Source organism: Balaenoptera acutorostrata, chromosome 4 (genome assembly GCF_949987535.1).
Source record: "Balaenoptera acutorostrata chromosome 4, mBalAcu1.1, whole genome shotgun sequence".
In the NCBI taxonomy this organism is placed as follows: Eukaryota; Metazoa; Chordata; class Mammalia; order Artiodactyla; family Balaenopteridae; genus Balaenoptera; species Balaenoptera acutorostrata.
In genome coordinates this window covers 141486073-141509896 of record NC_080067.1, presented here as the reverse complement: position 1 = coordinate 141509896, position 23824 = coordinate 141486073, and the positions used below count along the sequence as shown (strand labels likewise).

Genomic DNA, 23824 nt, shown 5'->3' with positions numbered 1-23824 from the left:
AGTACCATGGGCAGAGAAAACCAACACACGGAATTGTCTGTGAACGGCGAGAAGTGACAAGCGAGTTGTGAACACGGGTTTTGATGAGGCCCACCTTGGGGGGGCTAACTTCTCCTCTAGGAACTCCTCGATCTTATTCACGTCCGTCTTGACCTCACCATCAAAAGTCATGAAAGGCGGGTTGGTGCCGGGAGCCAGGTTCTGCAGGTCCGCGGGCTTCCTGGGTGGGAGGCAAGGGCAGCGTTGGTAGCGCCAGTGTTTGGATCATTTCCAAGGCTGAACTGTGTCCTCCCCAGTTTAAGAGAAACCACCCTTGAGAATTTCAAAGGCGATTGTGGGTTTACAAACTGTCCTACCGGCGAGGAAAGTGTGGCCCTTTATCTGGAGACAGAGGTGAAACGTTAACTCTCCCCAGTGTTATCAGCCAGGTGTGGTGCTCGGACAGGCTTTTGAGAGGTTCACAGCTGACCGGTAGCTGGGAGAGCAGGCTACGCACGGCGCACCCTCAACTCCTACTCCTTCTGGATTACGTCTGATCCCGTTCTGTAATTCCTGCGTGGCCCACACTACTCCCGCTTCAATCCAGGGTCCTGACCCAGGGTGGACATGCCTGCAATATCGCCCATGGGTCCTTGAAGTGTGTGTGTGTGTTTGTGTGTGTGTGTCGGTGTCTGTGTGTGCCTCTGTGTCTGTGTCTCTGTGTGTCTGCGTGTGTGTCTGTTTGTATGCCTGTGTGTGTCTGTCTCTGTATGTGTGTGTGTGCTGTGTGTGTGTATAGGGAATTAGGTACAGTTATTTCAATACTGCAGAAACCCTGTCTTACCTTTTCAAGTCCACCGTTGTCACATTAAATATAACGCCCTTTAGCCAGAGAATCATAAAGAGACGCTGAGAAAATGGGCAATTTCCAATACTCTCACCATCACAACCAGCCTACAAATGGAAAAAGAAATCCTTATCAGAGCCAGTCTCACAATTATCAATGCCAGACTCTGCTATGCATGCACACAAAATCATGACGAATTTTCGTTAATGGTGATGATACTGTAAATAGCCCTCTGAGGCCCCCTCCCCCAGCCTCCAGGTGGGAGCTGGGGAGGGGAAGGGCGGACACACATGATGCACTCACTGAGCATTTTCTGTTCTCCTTCCCACCACCTCACCACTTCCTGCCACGCCGGGCCTCTGAACAGCAGTACACAGAGGGAAAGAGCGGCAAGAGGGAACCCCCTTTGCTACTAAAGGCAAAAAAGAAAAACATGCTCTTTCCCTCCCTCCATCTCTCGATCCTCTTTAGAAGAAACACACCTCTCTTTCCAGGACGATCACGCGTAAAAACAGACCAGCAGGTTCTCCCACGGAGATAACATCCCCAATATGCTCTACTATTTTCATCTCTAGAATGAAGGCTGGATTATACGAGTTCTTAGACCCCCGGACACTGTAAAATTTTTAGGTCCCCTCATCCGTTGGGGAGCATTTGTACTTAGATGGTAGATTGTTGCACAGTTGGCATTGAGGGTAGAAGGGCAGGAAACAGTGCCTCCCTGATGACCCAAGCAGGTCACATCCACACACAAATCCCTGAGACACAGGCACAGAAAAATACTGAACAGACATCCTCCTTCCTGTGGGCTCCTGGGAGAGGAGGAAGGCAGGCGCTGGAGAAGAGAGGGGAGCCGTGGGGCTTCGTCCTCCTGGGGGAGTTCCCACACTCTTCTTTCTCTTCCCATCTTTCTCCACCCCATGCGTCTCTGGCAAGGTTACAGTGATAACAAAATGCTGCCGGAAAGACCAGGAGACTCAGCCAGACTCCGATGACAGAAACACAGCCATATTTAATCCAGGAAGTCCATTTCTGCCACATGCAGTTCAAGGAAAGTTGAGAGGAAAGCAGTGAATCTATAACCTGAATAACAGAAGGACACAAGGCAGAAAGTGAGCTGTGGTTTGGGAATTGAAGAAAGGAAAATGATGCCTTAAGAAAACTGGCAACTTAAAGAGAACTTCAGAGGTGGTTCTCTGGCATTAGGTTCCTAAGTCACCCAGAGAGCTTGTTAATAACAAGATGTCCCTATAAAAGAAGAGTATAAGAGACCCCAGACCCAACGTTAAAAAGACTTGATCAGCCTCTTCACAAAAGACAAAATCCAAATGGCCAATAAGCACATGAAAACACTCTTAACATCACTAGCCAGTAGGGCAATGCACGTTACAACCACAAATAGATTCCACTACACACCTACCAGAATGGCTAAAGTGAAAAGATCGGACAATATCAAGTGTGGACAGGAATGCAGAGCAACTGAATTCCTATCCATTGCCAGTGACAGTGCAAATTGGTACAGCTACTCTGGAAAACTGTTTGGCAATTATCTACCCAAAATAAACATGCATTTATGCTATGACACAGCTATTCCATTCCCAACAGAAATGAGTGCTTAGGAGCACAAAAAGCATTTATATGAATGTTCTTAGCAGCTTTAGTGTAATAACCAAAACCTGGAAACAACTCAGACACCATGAAGAATAGAATGAATAAATAAATGATAGTACATTCATATGGTAGGACACGATACCACAGTGGAAAAAATTAGCTATTACTACAAGCCACAATGTGGATGAATCTCACATACATAATGTGGAGGGAAACAAACCAGACTCAAAAGACTCCTGCATAATTCAATGTAGGTGAAGTTCAAACACAGGCAAACTTCTCTATGCGATGGGAATCAGAAGAGCAGTTGCCTTTGGCAGCTAGGTATTGTCTGGAAAGGATGGGAGGGAGGCTTCTGGGTGGTGGAAACATTCTATAGCTTGAGCTGTGTGGTGGCTACACTGAATTGACTAAGCCTTAGTTAAGATTTGTTTCCTTTACTGCATGTTTTATTTTAATACAAAAAAGAAGCAAAAATATTAATTTAAAAAATAGAGTCAGACTCAGTGGGTCTTGGGTGATGTGATGCTCGTGGTCAGTGGCCTCAGCCCCGCCTTGGACAAGAGGGAAGGCTGGCCCAGTGTTATGATCAATGCATAGGACAGAACGGTTCAAACCCCCCAGTTAGATGATCTGTGGATAAGAAGACTTGCAAGACCTCCTAGTTGATAAATACAGCTGCATAAGTGTAAAGATAAAGGGTGAACTTAATACACATGATGAGGCACCAACAGATTCAGATAAGTGACTTCAGAGACCCCTAAGCTCTGGGTACTTGCTTCACCCCCTCCAACTCCTCCAGCTCTCCCTCCCCCCCTAATAGAGGGAAGGGCTGAAAATTCCCCCAGCTGGAGTCTGAAGTTGCTGGAGCTTGAGGGGTGGGGGAGGTGCATAGCTAGGACCCAAGCATCCAAGTAGTCATAACAACTGCCCTGCAGACGGCCCCTTGGTCGCCTGGTCCCATAGCCTTAAGGCCATTTTGAAGGCTGCCCCGTCTCCTCCTCGCTCTGTCCTGGAAAAAGAAACAGCGCAGAGCTGAGTTACATAAAACTCCCAGCGGCTTGCTGCTGGGGATCCCTCCTAAATCATGGTGCTTTCTTAACCACTGTAGGTTTGGGCAGAGTCATGCCAAAAAAAGGGGGCGAAGGGGGGATGAAAGCGCAGGGACACAAAGGCACATATTTTGGCCAGTCCTGACTTGTTCTGCAGCTTTTAAACCTCTTATTTTTATAGTAGTTACACTAAGCTCAGCAAAGTCTGAGATAAGCTCTTCAGAGTGGGGCAACTGTTTTTCTCCTTCTCCCTTGTGTCTCTGACCTTGGAAATCGTGTAATAACTCATTCTGAAGGCAGCAAGATCCCCGCTAAGCCCAGGCGTTCTCCACCGGGCTTCTTGATGAAACTCACCTTGACCAAGAACCCTGTGCCTGGGACAGCAGCCTCTGGAGGAGAATAATTACCCTGCAAGGGGCTCTCTGCCTCACTCTGTCTCTTTCATGGTCTCAAACTCAAGCCAGTGTTTTCCCTTGAAATTGCTCTCACCTTTTCCTGAATCCTGGCAGCTATTTCTTTAGGAGAAATAAAAAGGCGGGTAGGAGCAATTCATATTTTAAAATATTCCAACAGCCTGTGTCATCCACTCCATCAAAACTTAGCCTGCTTAACAGGTTCCTTCCCAGAACAGCAACTGGCACTTAACATGGGTGCCAGGAAGGTGGGACAACGGTCTGCACGGCCATAGCGCCCACAGCCCAGAAGATCGTGATGAAAGCCGTGATTGTACATTTCCCCCCGTGTGGCCTTCAAACAGAATTGTTCCAAGCCAGCGCAGCTGCTGGACTGAAGCCTGTTAGGCAGCTTAGAAGAATTAGCCAGCTGCCACGACTGCCCATAAAACAGGATTTACATACCCAGTGTTGCCTCATCTTAAATTGCTCTAAAATAAATTTTTTTTCTGTCTCAGCCTGTTGTACATGAGGGGGTTACGGGAACACGGTGGGAGTGACTCGGACGCCTTGCTGCTTAATTTTATTACCTTAATGTGCTTCAGTGCTGGGGTATGCCAGCAAAAATAAAGGCAAAGACACACCGTCTCCACCGCCCATGATTGGGCAACGCTGGGAGAATATCGCTCTGGTCACAGTCATTACCAGACAAGATGATGGGGTAAACACACAGACACGAGGGGTGAATAACCGACACCGTTGCCATGATCGGGACGTTTTATCGTACGCAGTTTTATTTTCTGATGCTAATTCTCTCAGGCTAATTACACTCTGGGCTAAGATTTCTCAGCAGAGTTCTCAGCCTACGGGGAAATTTTGTAGGTATACATTTCTGATAAAATCAAATTAGGCAGTTTAAGAGATCAGAGTGTCTTTTGTTTCCAGTGAAGACCCAGGCACTTGGGTAACCTGGATTTGGAGGTCTGCCTTTCAAATGCAACTTTGCTGAGCGTCTAGCACGACGGTCATTCTCAAAAGAAAAACGTTGGTGCCTCTGACGCGTTCTGAGAAAGTTCTGAGAAATTCTGTTCGCCACTGAGCCCAGCAGCGGCGTTCAAGAACGTTGGTAATTCTGCTGGGTCCCCCCTCACAGCCTGAGGTGTAAAGGTCCAAAGGTCGCTACAAAGGTCAGCAGACCCCCTTCAGATCAGAGCCTCTCCCACCTACTCTTTGCGTGCTTACTCCATTTAGAATCTGTGGGGAGCATTTTTAAAAATTTCCTCTCAGTGCTTTTGGCTTCCGCCAAACGACCCTTCCAGTGCTGGTCTGGAGTTACATGGAAGGGGACCACCCACCCCACCTCCCACTAAAATGACTCCCACTCGCCACTCCCTTTGAGGGACCTGCCCACCCCCTGCCCACCCCCCGCCAGACCTGACCAAGGGGTGATGACCCCCTCAAGATATTCCTGGTGGCTCCCTAGTACCCCTCCCTGACCTTCCCACCAGAACAGGTCATGCACCCACCACCTGATTCCCCACCTTCTGGTCCCTACCTTCTCTCTAGAAAATTCCATGAGGGCCTAAATGGTAAACACATTCTGAGAAGGAAGCATTTGTCCGTACTCTATGTAAATGTCATGAAAAAGCGATTTGGGGGGTGGAGGGAAGATAAAGGAAGAGGCAATACATTGGAAATATTCTAATTGTCCCCTTTCTGAGAACTGGCTTTCAACCAAGGAGGTAGGATGTCCATCCTGTGTGCGGGAGAGTGTTCCTGTCCCTGCAGAAAAGCAGGAGGGATCTGGGGGCAAACAGCTAATTTGGTTGGCTCCATCCCAGGAACCCAGAGAAAACTGGTGAGTAACGATGGGCCGTGTGTTTCCAACGTTCTGGAGAGACTTGAGGCTGAATAAAATCAGTAGCTGATCTGAGGAGGCGAGAGTCAGAAGACAGTTTGATGTGGGAGGCCACGGGCGGCCACCAGAATCAGTCCTCCCCCAAGAAGAACAATGTGGTCCAAAGGGCCGGCCAGAACGCTCCTCTGTTGGTAGCTGGTGCAGCTGAAGGCTGGACACAGCACAGCCAGAGAGAAACAGCTGCAGCCAACCAGGTGGGAGCCGACTTCTCCCTCCAAGCCCCGCCTACACATTTCCCTGAATTCCTCCCGGCTCCTTTGCAGAAAGCACGACAGCCTCGGGTGCTTTGGGACCTGGCGATCGAACCTGCCCAGCACGGCCAAGCACAAAGATCCGGCCTCCAAGCGGGGGAGTCAGCCCTCCCAGTCCACGGAGGCCGTCCTTCCCACGCACACGCCTCTTTACAGATGACGTCAGGGTTGCATGAGCACCTCTCGTGGAACGTGTGTGCTCTAAACTCAACCCCAGGAGGACGGGAGGGGGACCACCGTGAGCTAGGGGCACTGGAGTAGCTAGTGCTTGTAAAGAGAAATGTGGGTGCAGTGTCTGCACACATACCCCCCAGCCTGCACCCACCATGTCCGCCTGCCTTTTGGAGCAGGTCAGGACCAGGGAAACTGTCCCAACCCAGCGACAAGGCCTGTGGGACAGGTGGGGGACACTCCTCCTGGGTCTCTTCTTGCTCCCATGTGGAAGCAGGCAGGAGAGCCAGGACGTCCCTAACCCTCGACACGGGTCTGGAGTCCGGGACCCATCTTCCTTCATCCGGGCGGCTCCTGCCGGCCCTGGCGGAGTTCCTGGCACACAGTAAACACTCCAAGCATGACTAAGGGCCTGAATCCCGTTCTCCCATGCGCCTGGAGCCTGGTCCACTTCAGAAAGTGCCTCCCTGGGCCTCTCTCCTCTTTCTTTGCTGGGCCAATGTCCATGCACTTTTCCCTTTTAGAAGCTCACAACTTCTCGCTACTAAGAGATCACCCAAGGAGAGTGGCATCCAACTGGAGGGAAAAGAAGAGAAGGTGGGCGGGAGGGAGGGGGAGGGGAAGAGGTGGGGGGAGGGGAGGGGGATGGAAATGAAGAAGGAGAGGGGAGGAGAGAGGGAGGGGGGGATGGTTTTAGAGAGCCCAAAGGTCCCAAGTCATGGGCAGCAAAGTCTCCCCCAAGCCTCTTGGACTAGCAGTTTGGCTTAAAATGCAGTATATAAATCAGAGACTTCCTGATTTTGAATAATCTGTAAGCTGAAAAAAACATATAATTCTTTCCATTTGCCATACACACTGAAGTTTCCATTTTGAGCAACATGAGGTCTCTTGGAGACAACATGGTCCAGGGGAATGGGTATGGGGCCAGGGAGAGCCAGTGTGAACTTGGGCCCCACTACTTACTAATCGAGTGGCCTCAGGCAATTCATTTGTTCTCCCTGAGCCTCAGTTTCTCCATTTAAAAAATAGGGATAAAAATCCCTATGCCTCGCAAGATCTCTGTGTGATACACTTGAGCCTCCTGGGCACCCAATAAAGGCAGCTATTCCATCATCATCATTACTCTTCCAAATCTGAGAGCCCCAGAACAGACAATTATGGAACTTAGGGTACTTTTTAACAAGGCTCAATTAGTGTGATTTTCATGCCAAACCGTATAGGCCTTAAAGAAGCACTAATTTCCCCCCCCCCACCCCAAAACCTAACACCTCCTATATCTATTCCAAGTGAAAATTAACAACTGCAGTCGTTTTCTTAATTGCAAAAGCAAACAGATCTTTAGCCAGGAGGCAAAATAGCAGGGCCCTGGCCTGGCGTTCGTGTCTGGGAGTTACACCAACCTCTTGGGGAAAAGTCCAGAAGAAAGAGCGTCAGGAGAACCGGGTGCACCTGACCGATGGCAGGATTGACAAGCCCAGGGAAGCTGCTTACTTTTCAATAAATGACACCAACGGTCTCTGTCTTTTGTCCGTGATCACCTGGGGGAGAGTGGGTTCCATGTAATGAGAGAAGAAAGCAACCACTCTTCCATCAGGACTTGGCGTTCAACACGCTGGAACTGCAGATCCACGTGGAGAAACGCTATGCTAACTAACTGGGGGAGAAACAAGCCATCCCATCTTGTCCTTGTCCAATAAGAATGTTTCTGAAGAAAATGTCCTCCCAAATCAGCAATTTTGAAGGTGATTTTTAAAAACTAACACCTCTTGAAGACCAACTCTGATTTCAAGTATCCTTCCAAACTATTTATGGACGTGATCAGATTCAATCCTCTCAAACTCCTGTAAGATGTCCTATTTCAACTTCCATTTTACAGATGAGGAAACTGAGGTGTAGAGAGACTAATAAATAACCTGCCCAAAAACCCAAACAGGATTAGGTGAACAAAGATCACTCGAGTTCTTGTAAACTGGATCCAGTTAATGGTCCCAGTTTCTTTCCAGGTCCTCACGATGAAAACCAGATCTCTCACCCTTTTCCTGAACTTCACTCAGACCCCAGCACAGCCTTCCTCCTTTGAAATCCTTCTTGCCGGGGTCTCCGAGCCTCCCACTCAGATTCCTGCAGCAGCCTCCTGCCGGGTCTCTCTGCCTGGGCTTTCTAGCCCCTCTGATCTTTCCCGTATCCCGGATAAGGTTAACCCAGATGCCACTGTCCTTAGCTCATTCCGCTGGAATGCTGCTCAAGTGCAAATTCCAACTACATTGCTATCAAGCAGTGTGACCAGGGCAAAGTACCTAACCTTCCAGCGCAGCTCTTTGCTCATTTACAGCATAAGCTTAATTTTACCTGCCCCCCCATGCTGGGTGAGAACGAATTAGACATTAAGCAGAAAACACACAGAACGATGCCTAACAGGCGGAAACATTCTGTTACACCCTCTCTCCTTCCTCCCTCCCCCCACCTGCCTCCCCTTTCCGTTCCTTTCTGACTCCCTCCTTCCCTCCTCTGCCTCCCCCCCCCTCCCCTCCTCTCCACCATCTAATATATGCCGGCCAGTCAAGCCAGTTACCCCCCTTAAATGCTGTCCTAAAATATCCCACATCACCTTCCCGAAATTCCCCTTGTCTACCTGCTATCACCTCACTCCTACTCAGGTCAGGCCAGTGAGTTTTTCCAGCTCTGTATTCTTTTCTATGACTCTCTGGTCGGCATTTCTTTTTGCTTTTTTCTGAAGTTCACTGACAATAGAGTCAGCTCTGCCTGGTTTAGTACCAAACTGTTTGCTAATTATTTTCTGTTGGTTCCATCCCTCCAGGGAGGACCGCATCAGCCTCTGTGGAGCCGGTGATTAACTGCCTTTTCCCTGGCAGTGCCCATAACACATTCATTTTCCTCCAGCTCCCCTGGCAGCGTCACAGAGCACAGTCAGGCCCACAGAAGTCACTCCAGGGAAACTCACCTTGTGGAGCAAGGGTCACTGTCCTCAAAAGTTCTAAGAAGCTCCTTATCACGGGGAGTTCCTTTAAACACAGAGAAGCCACGCCTCACCCCCGGGGATGACATCAGCAAGCCCAGCCTTATCGGCCCCATCTCCTCCCCAGCCTGTCCATCCTGGGGCTGCTTTCTTCACCCGCCCAAAAGGACAATCGCTGGGTGACCCGGTTTGCCTGGGACCGTGATTTTTAAAGTCGGAAATCCCTCATCCACCCCCAGTAAGTCTCAGGCAAGGTGGGACGGCTGGTCACCCTACTGTCCACCCAGATGACAGCTTTATTTTTTGTGAGGGTCAAAAACATTATTAATGACCTCCTAGTAACCTAGAAGTGGGGCTTTGTTCCTCCTTAATCAGAAGACCATCAGCACAGATGAACGTAACCGATCGATCAGATTAGGTAGTTGATCTCTTGAATGCTGAGGAGTTGGGATTATCAGCTCCCGGGGGACGGAGAACAGATGAACAGAGGCTGAGGCTTTCTGGGGTGAGGAAAGGAGGCGGGAGTTTAAGACAAGCCTGGCAAACTCCCCAAATTGCGCAGAACCAGCTAATACAGGAACGGCATCTCCCCTCCCGGCTGTCAGGCCACCTTTGGGAAAGAGAAGCAGTTAAAATCGGTGGTACAGTTCAGGTAGCAACTGTACCCCAGAATTGCCCAGCTCTGGGTGTGACAGACCCAAAAACACTAACTCGAAAAGATATATTCACCCCCGTGTTCATTGCAGCATTATCAATAATAGCCAAGATATGGAAACAACCAAGGGTCCTATGTTCATTGCAGCAGTATCAGTAATAGCCAAGATATGGAAACAACCAAGGGTCCCATGTTCATTGCAGCAGTATCAGTAATAGCCAAGATATGGAAACAACCAAGGGTCCCATGTTCATTGCAGCATTATCAGTAATAGCCAAGATATGGAAACAACCAAGGGTCCCATGTTCATTGCAGCATTATCAGTAATAGCCAAGATATGGAAACAACCAAGGGTCCCATGTTCATTGCAGCATTATCAGTAATAGCCAAGATATGGAAACAACCAAGCGTCTACTGATGGATGAATGGATAATGAAAATGTGGTGTATATATACACAATGGAATATAATTAAGCTATTAAAAAAAATTGAAATCCTGCCATTAGTGACAAGATGGATAGACTCTGAGGGCATTTGAGGACAGAAAAAGACAAATACCATATGATCTCATTTATATGTGGAATCTAAAACAAAACAAAGCTCAGAGTTACAGAGAACAGATTGGTGGTTGCCAGCGGGGCAGGGGGAGGTGAAATGGGTGAAGGGGGTCAAAAGGTACAAACTTCCATTTATAACATAAATAAGTCTTGGGGATGTAAGGTACAGCATGGTGACTACAGTTAATAAAAGTGTATTTTATACTTGAAAGTGGCTAAGAGAGTAGATCTTAAAAGTTCTCACCACAAGAAAGAAGAAAATGTCATAACTATGTGTGGTGAGGCATGTTAGCTACACTTCTTGGGGTGATCATTTCAAAATACATACAAATATTGAATCTTTATGTTGTATACCTAAAGCTAATATAACATATGTCAAGTATACCTCAACTAAACATTTTAAAAATAAATAAAAATAAAAACTAATTTAAATTAACAGATAAATAAAGAAACTGTCCTCCCTTGTGGATACTGTGGATGCTGGGTACCAGCCCATGTTAAACCATAGCCACTGGAAGAATCGTTTAGTATTTCAGTCAAGATCTATTCTACACTGTTAGGTTCAGCCTCTGAAGCTCTAGGTAAGAAAGAAAATAAACAAACTGAAATGAAATCAGAACACATCCACATGGGGAGGCTGAGACTCACCTTTCCACACTTTCACATATTAATATGTGTCAACTTCCTGTTTCCCTCTAGTGGCGCTTGGTTCAGAAAACTGAGGGAGCCCTGAGAAACTGGACACCAGCAGAAGGAAAGACCGACTAAGTGCCTTCCCCTTCCTCTTAAGTTAGAGGATGAAAACCTTGAATTCTTTTCGGTATTCTTGCTTGATTTGGGGTTTGTTTCTGTTTTGTTTCCTTATCAGATTACCTACCTTATTTGAGTATCGTCAATAAAGAGCTGAGATTTTAAAAAACTGTAATGCGGATATACGTATATTTGCATAGTACTTTCTTAAGATTAACAATCATAACCACGAGGTGCACAAAGAGAGGGAAGAGGGCAGAGTATCACTGAGAGCTAAGAAATAAAATAATGAAAAACTTTTAAAAATTGGTGGTGCAATTCAGGTGGCAAAGCCACCCCAGAATAGCCCATCTCTGGGTGTGACAGACACTCCAGACCACAGGGCACCGCACTAGTGGGCCAGAAACCATGACCTGCTCACCCTTAAATCCTTAAATTGACCTCAACAAAGGCCACGATTTCTGTTTGATCCTCCATATTACCCTTTGGGTCAAAAAGAACAGCAAGAACTTCTGTCCCAAATAGGAAAACCTTCCAAGTATCCCCTAGGTCATCGGCTGGGAGAAACCCTGGCAGACTTGAGTGTACACCTCCTCTGGGGAATTTAAGGCTGGAAAGATCTATGTGATTAGTAAGTATCAGCTTGGAATTCAGCTCCCACCTCTCATTCTGAAAAAGAAGACACATAAGTAGATTCATCTTCTCAAAATAGTTCACCCCAAGGCCTTAAGAAGCTCACAGATTCCAGATCTGTCACTTACAAACGTCATTAGAAACAAAATGGCTATTTTATGAAATGATGATGATGATGGTGATGATGAGATAGCAACTGACAACTTACATAGCCTTTACTCTTTGCAAGTCATAGTTCTAAACACTCTGCTTTTATTAACTCAGTGAATCCTGAGAGCAACCCTATTAGATGTAGGTACCATTACTATCTCATTATGCACGTGAGAAGGTCTCACAGTCGGATTTGAGCCCAGGAATCAGCTAGAGGCTGTCCTCTTCATCCCACTCTGGACACTGGCCCATGTCCAAATGGAGAGACTCCAGCTCCAGCAGGGCCGCTCCTCAGCACAAAGGGCGCTGGTTGGGTAGCCTGCTTGTTTGCTTTACCCCACCTCCTTTCAGTAAGGTGACTTGGAGGCGACTTGCAGGAATCCATGATAATAAAACACGCAGCAGAAGCAAGTGAAAAGTGCAAAGGACAAAGAGTGCTTGGGACATTTCACAGTCCTGGGGGACAACTTTGGTAGCCAAGTGGGCTGGGGGCGTGGAGGGAGCCTCTGGCTGTGTGCTGCATATTCTGTTCCCTCCCTAGGAAACCTTCTTGCTAGAAGTCAAGACGACAGTGAGCTTGTCTTGCATCCCCTAGCCCCGCACTTGGAGGCAAACAGTCTTCCTGCCGGGTTAACAACAGAGCACCCCCTTCCCGGACACACACAGCAGTGCAGGGCTGGCATCTACCTGTGAGAATTGGAGAGTCCAGCAAAGCTGTGCAGACAGCCCACTTCTTCTTCCAGCAGGGCAGGCAGCGTCAAGGTACTCCTTGAAAGATCCTGTCAAAACTACGCTAATCCAGTCCATCACAGCCCACGTAGCCTGTTCCTTGTCATGTGGCCAAAAGAGTTTGGGTCTGGGATTTTTAAGGCAGGTAGAACCAAATGCCTAATCTTGGCCATAAACAGCTTTCAATAAAAACACCAGAGTGTTGAGCACAAAGCAAGACCACTGCCTGCGGTAGAAAAAGGACTTTTTGGACTTGCCCTTCTCATTTCAGAGTCTGAGAAGGCATTGGTTAAGGACCGGTGGGCAATCTCAGAAGCAGCCAGGAAAATAACCACCAATTAACTTTCCAAGTAGGTCTATGCTTGACCACAACTCATTCTAGCCATGGCCTGGAGTGACAATGACAGAATGTGAAAGAACAAGTTCAAAGTCTATTTGCCAGTGCAGTAGGCAGAATAATGGCCCCTCAGAGGCCCACATCCCAATACTCAGCACCCGTGAATATGTTACCTTCATGGCAAAAAAGGACTTTGCAAATGCGACGGAGGTTATGGATTTGAGATGGGGAGGTTACCCTGGGTTGTCAGGTGGGCCAAGTCTGACCACATGCATCCTCAAAAGTGAGAACCTTTCCCAGCTGTGGAACATTTGAGAGAACGTTTGACTAGAGAACAATGGTCAGAGAGATGAATGTTGCTGGCTTTGAAGATGGAGAAAAGGGGGCCCCAAGCCAAGGAATGCAGGTGCCCCGTAGAAGCTGGAAAAGGCAACGACATGGATCTCCCCTAGAGCCTCCAGAAAGAAACGGAGGACCACTGGTGCCTTAGTTTTAGCCCAGTGGAACTGTCAAATAATAAATCTGAGTTGGTTTAAGCCACCAAGTGTGTGGTAATTTGCGACAGCAGCAATAGAAACCTAATATAGCTAATGATTCCACATGGGAATCCTAAACCTTTCCCTAAGACAATTCAGTGGATCAACCACACATCAGTCACACAGAAGGATGAACCCTGAAGTAGGCAGCACTTAGCCTATTTCTAGATACTTCCTGCATGAGCCTCTCCTCATTTGCCAGGGATCTGCAATGTTGTCATTTGAAGAAGCTCTGTATTGAGCCCACCAGTAGCCAAGCCAAGACCACAGCTCCTCTGTGAGGACTTGCGAATTACAATAGCCTTTTTGATCTGAATTATGGGGAGGCCTGCTCATTCCTCCACGTCACCTATAGGGCCACAGAGTCTGGCGGACAAGCCCCTAACACAGGGGGCTTGACTACTTGACTCAGCAGGCTGTATTTTTCCCCAAATTTTTTAATTTGGTAAAACCGATCTGAGGATACATCTGGCCAAAAATCTAACAAGGCACAGTTACAGATCATCCTCTCAAGATGAGGGATCCACCGTGACATTTTGCTCTTTTTAATCTTGGTTCCTTACTATGGTTTTTAGAACCTGCCTTCTCAAAAGGACTCTGGCGTCAGGTGTGCAAGGTCTTCAAGAGGTTATTAGCGCCTCCTAGTGGTCTTGAGATGCACTTCCCGACTTATCACCTTCCCTTTAAACACACCCATTCCTCATTAGGGTCTGGTGGAAAATGTCACGAATAAGTTTTTAGGCCCGGTAGGAGGCTAAACCTTCCCAATTTGCCTGGGACTCAGGTTTCCTGCTACCCAGGATTGTCAGTTTTAAAACCAGGAAAGTCCTGGAAAGACTAGAGTGCTTTGGTCTCCATACCCATGACCCCCTTGAGACCCCATTGGAAAACTACCCAAAGAGGGCATTGTCTTCCTGTCCTTGGCACTGCAGTAACCGGGTACCAAACACAATTGGGACCCAAACGGTAATGCCTTTACTAATGCAACTCTCTGTGAGACCAGCAGCTGACTTGAGCACACTTTGCTCATGATAGGAAAATAACAACTGAAGATTTGCAAATTATTTCTGGACTCTCATTGAGGAGCCATGGGGAGAGGAGGGAGGAAGCGTGGTGGGTGGGAGAGTAGGGTCACCCCATATGCTGGGCAGAGCAGACCATGAGAAAGAAATTCTGATTTTCTCTAAAAGTGTTCAGATTCAGTTTGTTCAGAATTCTCTAGCTCTTTTGCAAAATTCTTTAGAAACATGTAGTTTCCTGAAAAATACACGAACTCCCTCTCTATTTTTCTTTGTAATGTTCATAAGTTTTAAGGAGGCCAAAGGTCTGAAACTATCTATTTACAAAGATGAAAGTCTAGTGCCTTAAAGACACTCATGTTGGTTTCGATGGCCAACTTATGAAAGTTGTATAGATCTGGGTCAGGGAAGGAGGAGACTGGGAATTTTATAATATTTTTTGTTCTATCTGAAACTAGTCAGTTAATCAGAAATATCTTAAAGGTTATTGAGGGAATTCTTATTGTGGATTTTAGAATGCTTTCCTTTTAACATTGAAAGATGGCAGAAATCAGAGGCTTTGTGATTAACTTTCCAGGTAGAAGGCAGGGATCACCTGTATGGTATGATATGTGAGTGCTGGGAGAATCCACCTGTCTAAAAATGCCCACATCAGCCTTCCACAAAAGCCTGAATCTCAGAGAATTGTCTAGAAAAAAAGCCACTGTCTGTTAAGAAGTGCTGCTGGTTACTCTTGTCTTCCCCAGGGCCAACCCAGGGGAGGACACCAATCCCAGAAACCTCTAACCTTCCCACAAGCTGACACTGTTTGTCCATTTCCTCATACACAGCATGAAAAGGTCCATTGTGGCAACACTTTCTACACCTTCTTACAGGTGTTTGATGAAGTGGCAAAGTCATTAAAGTTCCTTTTGTAAAGGTATGCTTGTCAGATCTCGTTCCAAAAAGTTCAAGGCACTTTTAAGAAGCCATATTAATTACTACAGCTGGTCACTATAGCTATGAAAGGTATTCAAAATATAAAATTAAATCCCAAAGACCTTGAATAACCAAAGCAATCTTGAGAACGAAGGCCAAAGCTGGAAGCTTACGCTTCCTGATTTCAAACTACATTACAAATCTATAGTAATCAAAATAATACGGTATTGGCATAAAACCAGGCACATAGATTAGTGGAAACAGAATTGAGAGCACAGAAATAAACCCACGCATGTATAGTCAATTAACTTACAACAGAGGAGCCAAGAATATACAATGGGGAAAGGACAGTCTCTTCAATAAATGGTGTTAAGAAAACTGGACAGCAACATACAAAAGAATGAAAGTGGACCACTGTGTTACAACATACACAAAAATTCATTCAAAATGGATTAAAGACTTGAATGCAAGACCTGAAACCACAAAACCCCTAGAAGAAAACATACGCAGAAAGCTCCTTGACGTCAGTCTTGGTGACAATTTTTTGTATTTGACACCAAAAGAAAAGGCAACAAAAGCAAAAATAAACAAGTGGGACTACATCAAACTAAAAAGCTTCTGCACAGCGAAGGAAACCATCACCAAAATGAAAAGGCAATTTACTGAATGGCAGAAAATATTTTCAAATCATATATCCGATAAGGGGCTAATATCCAAAATATATAAAGAACTTGTACAACTCAATAGCAAAAAAACCTCAAACAATCCGATTTTAAAATGAGCAGAGGATCTGAACAGACATTTTTCCAAAGACATGCAGATGGCCAACAGGCACATGAAAAAGGTGCTCAACATCACTCATCATTAGGGAAATGCAAATCAAAACCACAGTGAGATATCACCTCACACCTGTTTTAGAATAGCGATTATCAAGAAGACAAAAAATAACAAGTGTTGCAGAGGGTATGGAGAGAACGGAACCCTCACGCACTGTTGGTGGGAATGTAAATTGGTGCAGCCACTGTGGAAAACAGTATAGAAGTTCCTCAAAAAATTAAAAATAGAACTACCATTTGATTCAGCAGTTCCATTCCTGGGTATTTATCCAAAGAAAATGAAAACACTAACTCAAAAAGATACATGCACCCCCGTGTTCATTGCAGCATTATTTACAATAGCCAAGATATGGAAACTAAGTGTCCATCAACAGATGAATGGATAAAGAAAATGTGGTATATGTGTGTATATATATATACACACACATACACACGCATACGTACATATATACACACACACACAGGAATATTATTCAGCTATTAAAAAAGATTGAAATATTGCCATTAGTGACAAGATGTATGGATTTTGAGGGCATTATGTTAAGTGAAATAAGTCAGACAGAGAAAGACAAATACCATATGATCTTATTTATATGTGGAATCTTAAAAAAAAAAAAGCAAAACAAGCAAACAAACAAGCTTATAGATACAGAGGATGGGTTGATGCCTGACAGAGGTGGGGATGGGGGTGAAATGGGTTAAGGGGGCCGAAAGGTGTAAGTTTCCAATTATAAAATAAATAAGTCATGAGGATGTAACGTACAGCATGGAGACTATAATTAATAATACCATATTGCAGACTTGAAAGTTGGTAAGAAAGTAGATCTTAAAAGTTCTCATCCCAAGAAAGAAAAAATTCTGTAACTCTGTGTGATGATGGCTGTTAACTACACTTATTGTGGTGATCATTTTGCCATACATACAAATATCAAATCATTATGTACATCTGAAACTAATATAATGGTGTATGCCAATTATACCTCAATAAAAAATAATTAATTAATTAATTAAATCAGGTATACTGAAAAGTAGCAACCTAGGGTACTAAATAGATTTGGTTTTCTAAATTAAAGTTCGTAGTAGATCTCATGGATGACATATTCACTGAAAATTTTTGCTTCATTTTAAAGAACAAACAGAAATGTCTAGTCAATCAGGTAATCAGTTTCTCCTGCCATTGTCTTGTTTAATGGAATAATGGAATTATCCCTAAATGGTTTTTGCAACTTCAACAAGATGAGCAAACAAATGAACAGCTCCCAGCACAAACAAAACTTCTCGTAAAGGAGACGGGCAATTATGTAATGCACAATGGGAGATGCCAGATCAATGGTATAGTGGGAAGGCACTTTTTAATTTCAATGCAACTTTATTCAATTCAGACCTACATCTTCATGTTTAAGAAACCTAAGCTACATCAACTTGCTAATTTTCCCCGCTGCTCCCTTTTCTCCTGGCCACTGAGAGTTGAAGGTAAGTCTGCATTACTAACCAGAAACCTCAGGTTTCACAAGTTTAGGTTCAAACCAGCCTGTCATCTTGTATCAGTGAAAAGAGACAAAAGAATCAACCAGGAGTACATAAAATCGCATTGCGTATAAAATAGGAAAAGTTGGCTTTTTGCTTCAAAAGCAGGAAAATCAGAGTCAGAATCCTCCCAAAAAACATATGGAGTTTAGGAAAATCACAAAGTTGTCCTGGCACTGTGCTCGACAGGGTAACTACTCCCATTTTAACAATTAGATTTCATTTTGTATTTCCTTGTAATCTGAGAATTCTTACAAAGTCAGGGGTTCCTAGGTCACGGATAATTAACTTGCTGAACTTGAAAGTTCTTTGTCAGTGAGCAGAGGCACACAGTACCACCTTGTAGTGGTACGACAAGGTGCTAACCTTGATGTTAACCTTGATGCTAGCAATTTGAACAGAGAGATTTTAGAAGACTTCAGACATTACAGAATTATCTGGAAGCTTTACCTTCCCCCGTTTCCCACTGTTAGTTATATGACTATATTCTCTGGCCTGGCTTGACCCACGCAACAGGGAAGGTCTGTGGCCTCAGACCAAAAGGGATCAGCCAAGTTCCAAATTAGGAGAAACACCTAACTGGCTGACCAAGGCCAAGGCTAGTGCCCTGGCTTTATTATACAGAAGTCTTTTCTGTGCCACAAGCTTTTTTTGGTGAACTCTCTCCCCACCCTCACCCGAGGAAGAAAAAGGAGGGAGTGCTATCCTGTTTCAAGATTCCCTAACCCTGACCTATTAGGTCAGAAAAAACAGTGACCCTGAGGCCAGCTTTGCAGTGGTTCACAAACCAGCCAATGAGCAAACCGTTCAAAGGCTCCTGTTTTCAAAAACGACATTTATGCTAAGTGGCCAGGAACTGGTGTCCTTAATTTGTTGCAAATCTTACTGTGGCCCCAGCAATCCAGTTCCAGGGCAATGGATCCCTTCATCTGCCTCGTGGAGAAGGACACACCGACACCACAGGAGAAGAGGCTGGGGATTTCTCAAGATGTTCATTTATTATCCTAAATCCAATCTGGGCAAGGCCAGTTTCTTACGGAAGTGTCTTGTTTCAGTTTCGTAAGGCTTGGAAAACTGGGATTCAGAGATGAAGCAACAAAATATTACTTTTTATGTAGAATAATTTGAAAATATTGTACACTAGGGTGCCTGTAGGTAATTAACTAAAGAGGAAAAGACACATGCTCTGTATTTCAGGAAGAAAATAGAATGTGAAGATTTTGTGAGGGTTCTCGTTTACTTGTCGCCAAAATAAAGGCATCCACACAGATATGGAAATGAGAGAGTCAAGGGGATTTACAGGGCCAGGGAAAGGACTTATTAGGTCTTAGGTATCCTAAGTGGGCTACATGCCATGCTTGTCCAGTCTACCCTCGGGCACCATGTAAACCAGACCTGCTCTGGTTCCCTGGACCCCATCTCTGTTCAAATCCACACTAACTGATAATGATCTGCAAGACCCTGGTCATAGAGACCCTCCAACGACACTAGGAGAAGAGGCAGCTGAGGGGGCTTGGTTTGGCACTATCTCATTTGGCACGAGGGTAAAAATGACACAAAACATTGGGTGCCCCAAACCGGGAAACAAAACCTCGTTCTGAAAGACAAAATCGTGCAAAAATAATAAAAGAAAAGATTTTCTTTTATGGAATTTGGGATGTTTAAGAATGCTTGAGAATGTTTGCTGAATCGATGAATCCATGAGTCAATCAATCAATCGATGACCCCCTCAAAACACATTGACGGTCAGCACTCCACCGCACTGTGAACAGAAATACTGTGTCTGATGTGTCAGCACATCCTCAAGGTGGGCAGGACGGCGACAACGTGGCAGAAGGAGAGACCCCCACCCCCCAGAGAAGAGTCAGCTTCCAGAATTCCCGTGCTTTACTCTATTCCTGACCCGGTTTGGGGAACCCGTTGTGGTTGAGAACATTCCGAAATCCCACCTACAGTGGATACAGTTTAAAGCCGTAAACTCACTTCACGTTACTATTCTCTGTGAATCGGTTTAATAATTTCAGAGGATTTTTAACTCTTTCCATTTTTATTCTGACGTTATTGGTGCAGGAAGTAAGAACTTAATAAATCATACTCTACAAACCTTGAAAAGCCAATTCACCTAATTTGCCAGAATAAGGTATAGTTCTGAAAATCTGGACTGCAGATTAAAACATAATTCTGTTACTGAGATATCACCCGCTGCTACCTTTTAGTGGAAAGACGTGCTTAATAAGTGGCCCTGGGAAAGATGATGGAGTTGAACTGATATATTCACTGATTTTCCCACGGAAACAATGATACAACAGAAGATTATTTTCTTTGCCAAGAACGAAAGGAACAACTTTTGTAGAAATGCCCAATCAACTGCAAAATTGGGGGAGGAGTGTCCTATGAAAGGCAAAGTGTTCTAAAGGGTATATAAACCCTTTAAGTGGGTGACAGAGATGATATGAGGAGAAACCAACAGAAAAGTGATAGAGTCCCTTAAAGTACTAAATTCTTAACTAATTTCACAATTTCTGTTAGGGGCAAGGAATGCAGTAAAGCTGCTTTCTTTGGGGAGATTCTGACATGGCAGTCATCGGAATTTGATATCCTAGCTCAAATTCTGGAATTCCTACTTGCGAGTCTCCCTTAGAGACTGAAGGACACCCACATTCATGAGACACACCACTTACTGAGGTCCGATAACCTCTCTTCCGGCACCCTCTGCCCAGGCTTTTCTCAGCTCAGCACCACCATCTCCCTTCTTCCTCTACAGTCTGTGCCAGCAAAGTCTCCACTGGTCTTATCCCCACCTCTTGGTTAGGGCAGGAAGGAGCCATGTGGGGTGGTGCCTGAGGGCAGAACACTCTGCAGTTAGGAGGGACGAGGGTCCGTGGGCAGGTGAGCAGAAAGCTGGACCACGCAGCTGGGCTACCAAATCACCACCCATTATTCTGCCACGGTCAACAAGAAGGGCTGTAAGAGGCTGCTTGCAGGTAAAAGGCCAGCGGTTCCAGCTGTACCATCACCATGACTACTGTGTAGCACAGACCATCTGAAGGTCTTCTCGGTTCCTTTAACTTTTCTGCAAGGCAGAGGGAACGCTAACTGGAGAGGAAACTGCCCAGTTGGCCCCCTGGACTTGCGCCCCTTCTGGTTCCTCTTCTGCCCTCTGGTGGAGCAACAAAATAGCCAGCAAGAACAGCAACAACCAACAAAACCCAGCGCCAGAAACAAGGCTCCTTGCAGATAAGAATCGTGGCCCTCGTTTTCATATCTTTGTTGGTATTGTTTATTGTTATTATACTAGCTCATCCCATGACACAAACATTACGCATCACACTTCTTGTAAGCCTGTAAAGGAAAAACGTATCATAAGTGCAGCGAGTTTTGAGTGTTTTTTTCTTAAAGAAATAAAAATGACTGCACAGTTGATATCATTTTCTAGACTGACTTTGCACACCCAAGGAGGGGAAAGCTTTGCTGCACTTTATCAGTAAAATGTGTTATTAGAGTCCTCGGTCCAGGCCACAAAGGGGATTATGCTCTGTCTTGAAACATGCTTCTCACTCCTCCATAACCTCAGAACTTAGGGACGATTTCATTCCTCATTACACCTAGATCCTAAGGAATATATTTTAGATCTCAAAACTTCGAAACAGATCTGAGCTTTTCAAAAAGCCTATGAAACCTAAATTCATTCCCAAGTATGTATAGTATTTATTCTTTTCGACTGTCGTAACAATGTCTTATTAGGTGGATTAGGTGGGTGACCACCCTTGACCCACAAACTTAATCACTGAACCCAGTTGCTCTTAAATTCTGCTTTAAATTCTGGCCAAAGGCTTAGTTATGTCGCTGTTCATTGTCACAGTGGGTGGAATCAACTCATAAGTACACGGACGAACAAAATGAAACTTGCTCTTTATCCTCCTATATGAATTATGCTTTAAAAACTCTCGGGCTATTTTTAATCCTTATTTAATAATATGGCCTGATACCAACTGAAGCTGTTACACAGAGATGAAAAGCTTATTTCCTTGTAAAATTCTCACAAGGAATTATTACAACAAAGGAACACCTTGTTCTGGAAGGCCAGCTTAATAACGCAGCCTGTTTCTCTATACCCTGGTGGTTTATGTTCTTGAATGACTGAGCGTATTCCATTTCTTAGAGTGACTCCAAAGGGGAAAATGCCTGCACCAAACAGAAGAACTGGCCACATGGAGCCCTCCTTTTTATCTGCACTGCCCCCCACCCGCCTTGGAACTGCTTTAACCCGCTCTGCACCTCTCACCTTGGCCATCTTTCCACCCACTCAGATTTCACCAGCTTAGAAGTGTCATAAGTCACATGTCTCAGTTCTCTTTTGCCCAGTAACAAATCACTCCACGTTTAGCAGCCTAAGTTGTCTGCTTTATTATATGTCATGATTCGTGAGTTAGGAATTTGGGTGGGGTAAGGCTTGCCTAAATGACCCTTCTGTTCCGTGTGACATTGACAAGGTCACTCAGTGGTGTTCAGCTGGTGAATGGGCTGGTCCCAGGGGTTCAAGACAGCTTCACACACTTGTCCAGTGTCTTGGAAGGTTGGCTGGAAGGCTGTGCAGCTGGGATGGTCAACTGGAGCACCTACAGGCAGTCCCTCCAGCATACTGGCCTCAGGGGGGTCACTGAACAAGGCAGAAGCTGCATGGCCTTTTGTAATGAAAACCACACAGCATCACTCCCACCATATTCTACTGGTTACCAAGTAGTCACAGAGGTCAGGCCACATTCAGAGGGAGGAGAATCAGACCCCACTTCCCAATGGCAGGAGGGTCAAAGGATCTGTAGCCTTCTTTAATCCACCACACTATCTGATTTCAGGGTGTGCTGAAATGCTCAAATCATTTATTTATAGATCCAGGTCTTGACTAACTTGAACTGGTTTAAACATTTTTTAGCAGTGCCTAAAAGCAATGGTGTTGTTTTGTATTACCCAGGGATGGGCAGAGCACTGCATCCGCAGTACTTACTAGAGCAAATCTCACTCGCTGGAGAGCGACAGAGTAATCTTACTTTATTGCTGTTGTTCACGATGCGAATAATCATAATATATTGGTTAAAATGGCATTAACAAAAAAAGTCTCCCTCCATATCTGATGTGTCAATACCTCTGAGTTTTCTTAAGCATGCAATTCTCTGTTCAGAGAGTTAAATGACACCAAAAAGCCATTGAGTGCGACCCAAACTTCATCTCGTCTGACCATTTATGGGAACAGAGTTGAAGGCATCCAGCCTGGATGGAGTTCAAACAAAAGGAACAAAGTTGGGGAGAGATTAAATCTCTCCAAGATTCTTTGAACTCACCGTGTCCAAGGCCCTGACACCAAAGGCACCAATAAAAAAGTGTTAATCATCCTCATTTAGGAAGAAAGCCTTAGGTCTCCGGATCTCCAATAACACCTTTATGCTGGGTGACCTTCACAGCACATGACAGCTGAGACGTGCTGCATGTCTTGGTCATGCTTGTGGCCACTGTCCTAAGGGCCCCATCAGAACCCCTCGTGCGCCCCCAGCCAGGGAAGAGAACACGTGCCCCCCTACCCTGATTCCTCGTCCCCACAGCCCACTGTGGCTGGAGGTGGGCCAGCGGCACTGTAGGAGGATGGATAGGGGTGCGTAATGAGGGTCTTCCTACTGGCCACGAGCAAAGAGTCTCACTGGCTGGAAGGCAGAATCCCACAGGTTTAAAAGGGAAGCCAATCTCTCGCTTCTCGAAACAGCTCTAAACTTGCACACTCGAAACAAAAAGGGGGCACTGATACTAGTAGCTACCTAACCAGCGCATACTGCTTCTCCTTTATATCAATAAGAATAAGTGGCTGGCTCTTAGACGTGATGAAGAAATGACTGTGAAAAGGGCATATGGAGGGGCCCAGATCGGGGCTCGAGACCCTCTTTGCCTTGCATTATAGTTATGGAGTTGAGGTTTGCTGTGTTAAGTACTA

The 23824-nt window shown here is 45.4% G+C and overlaps 1 protein-coding gene across 9 annotated transcripts in view; it reads right to left on the bottom strand.

The window, feature by feature from the left end:
* Positions 1-23824, bottom strand: part of CLIC6 (chloride intracellular channel 6) — a 42307-nt gene that overhangs the window by 7667 nt on the left and 10816 nt on the right. For 2 of the 9 annotated variants that reach the window (XM_057546133.1, XM_057546134.1), the window contains exons 2-3: positions 824-933; positions 95-220 (exon numbers count right to left, since the gene is read on the bottom strand). In XM_057546133.1, the coding sequence (XP_057402116.1) occupies positions 95-220; positions 824-933 (236 nt within the window). Of the gene's footprint in view, positions 1-94; positions 221-823; positions 934-1308; positions 1910-7621; positions 7672-7712; positions 8377-8853; positions 8971-9183; positions 9265-23824 lie in introns of those variants that run through there. The other 7 variants (XM_007183735.2, XM_007183734.2, XM_007183738.2 and 4 more) reach the window with 7 other exon arrangements.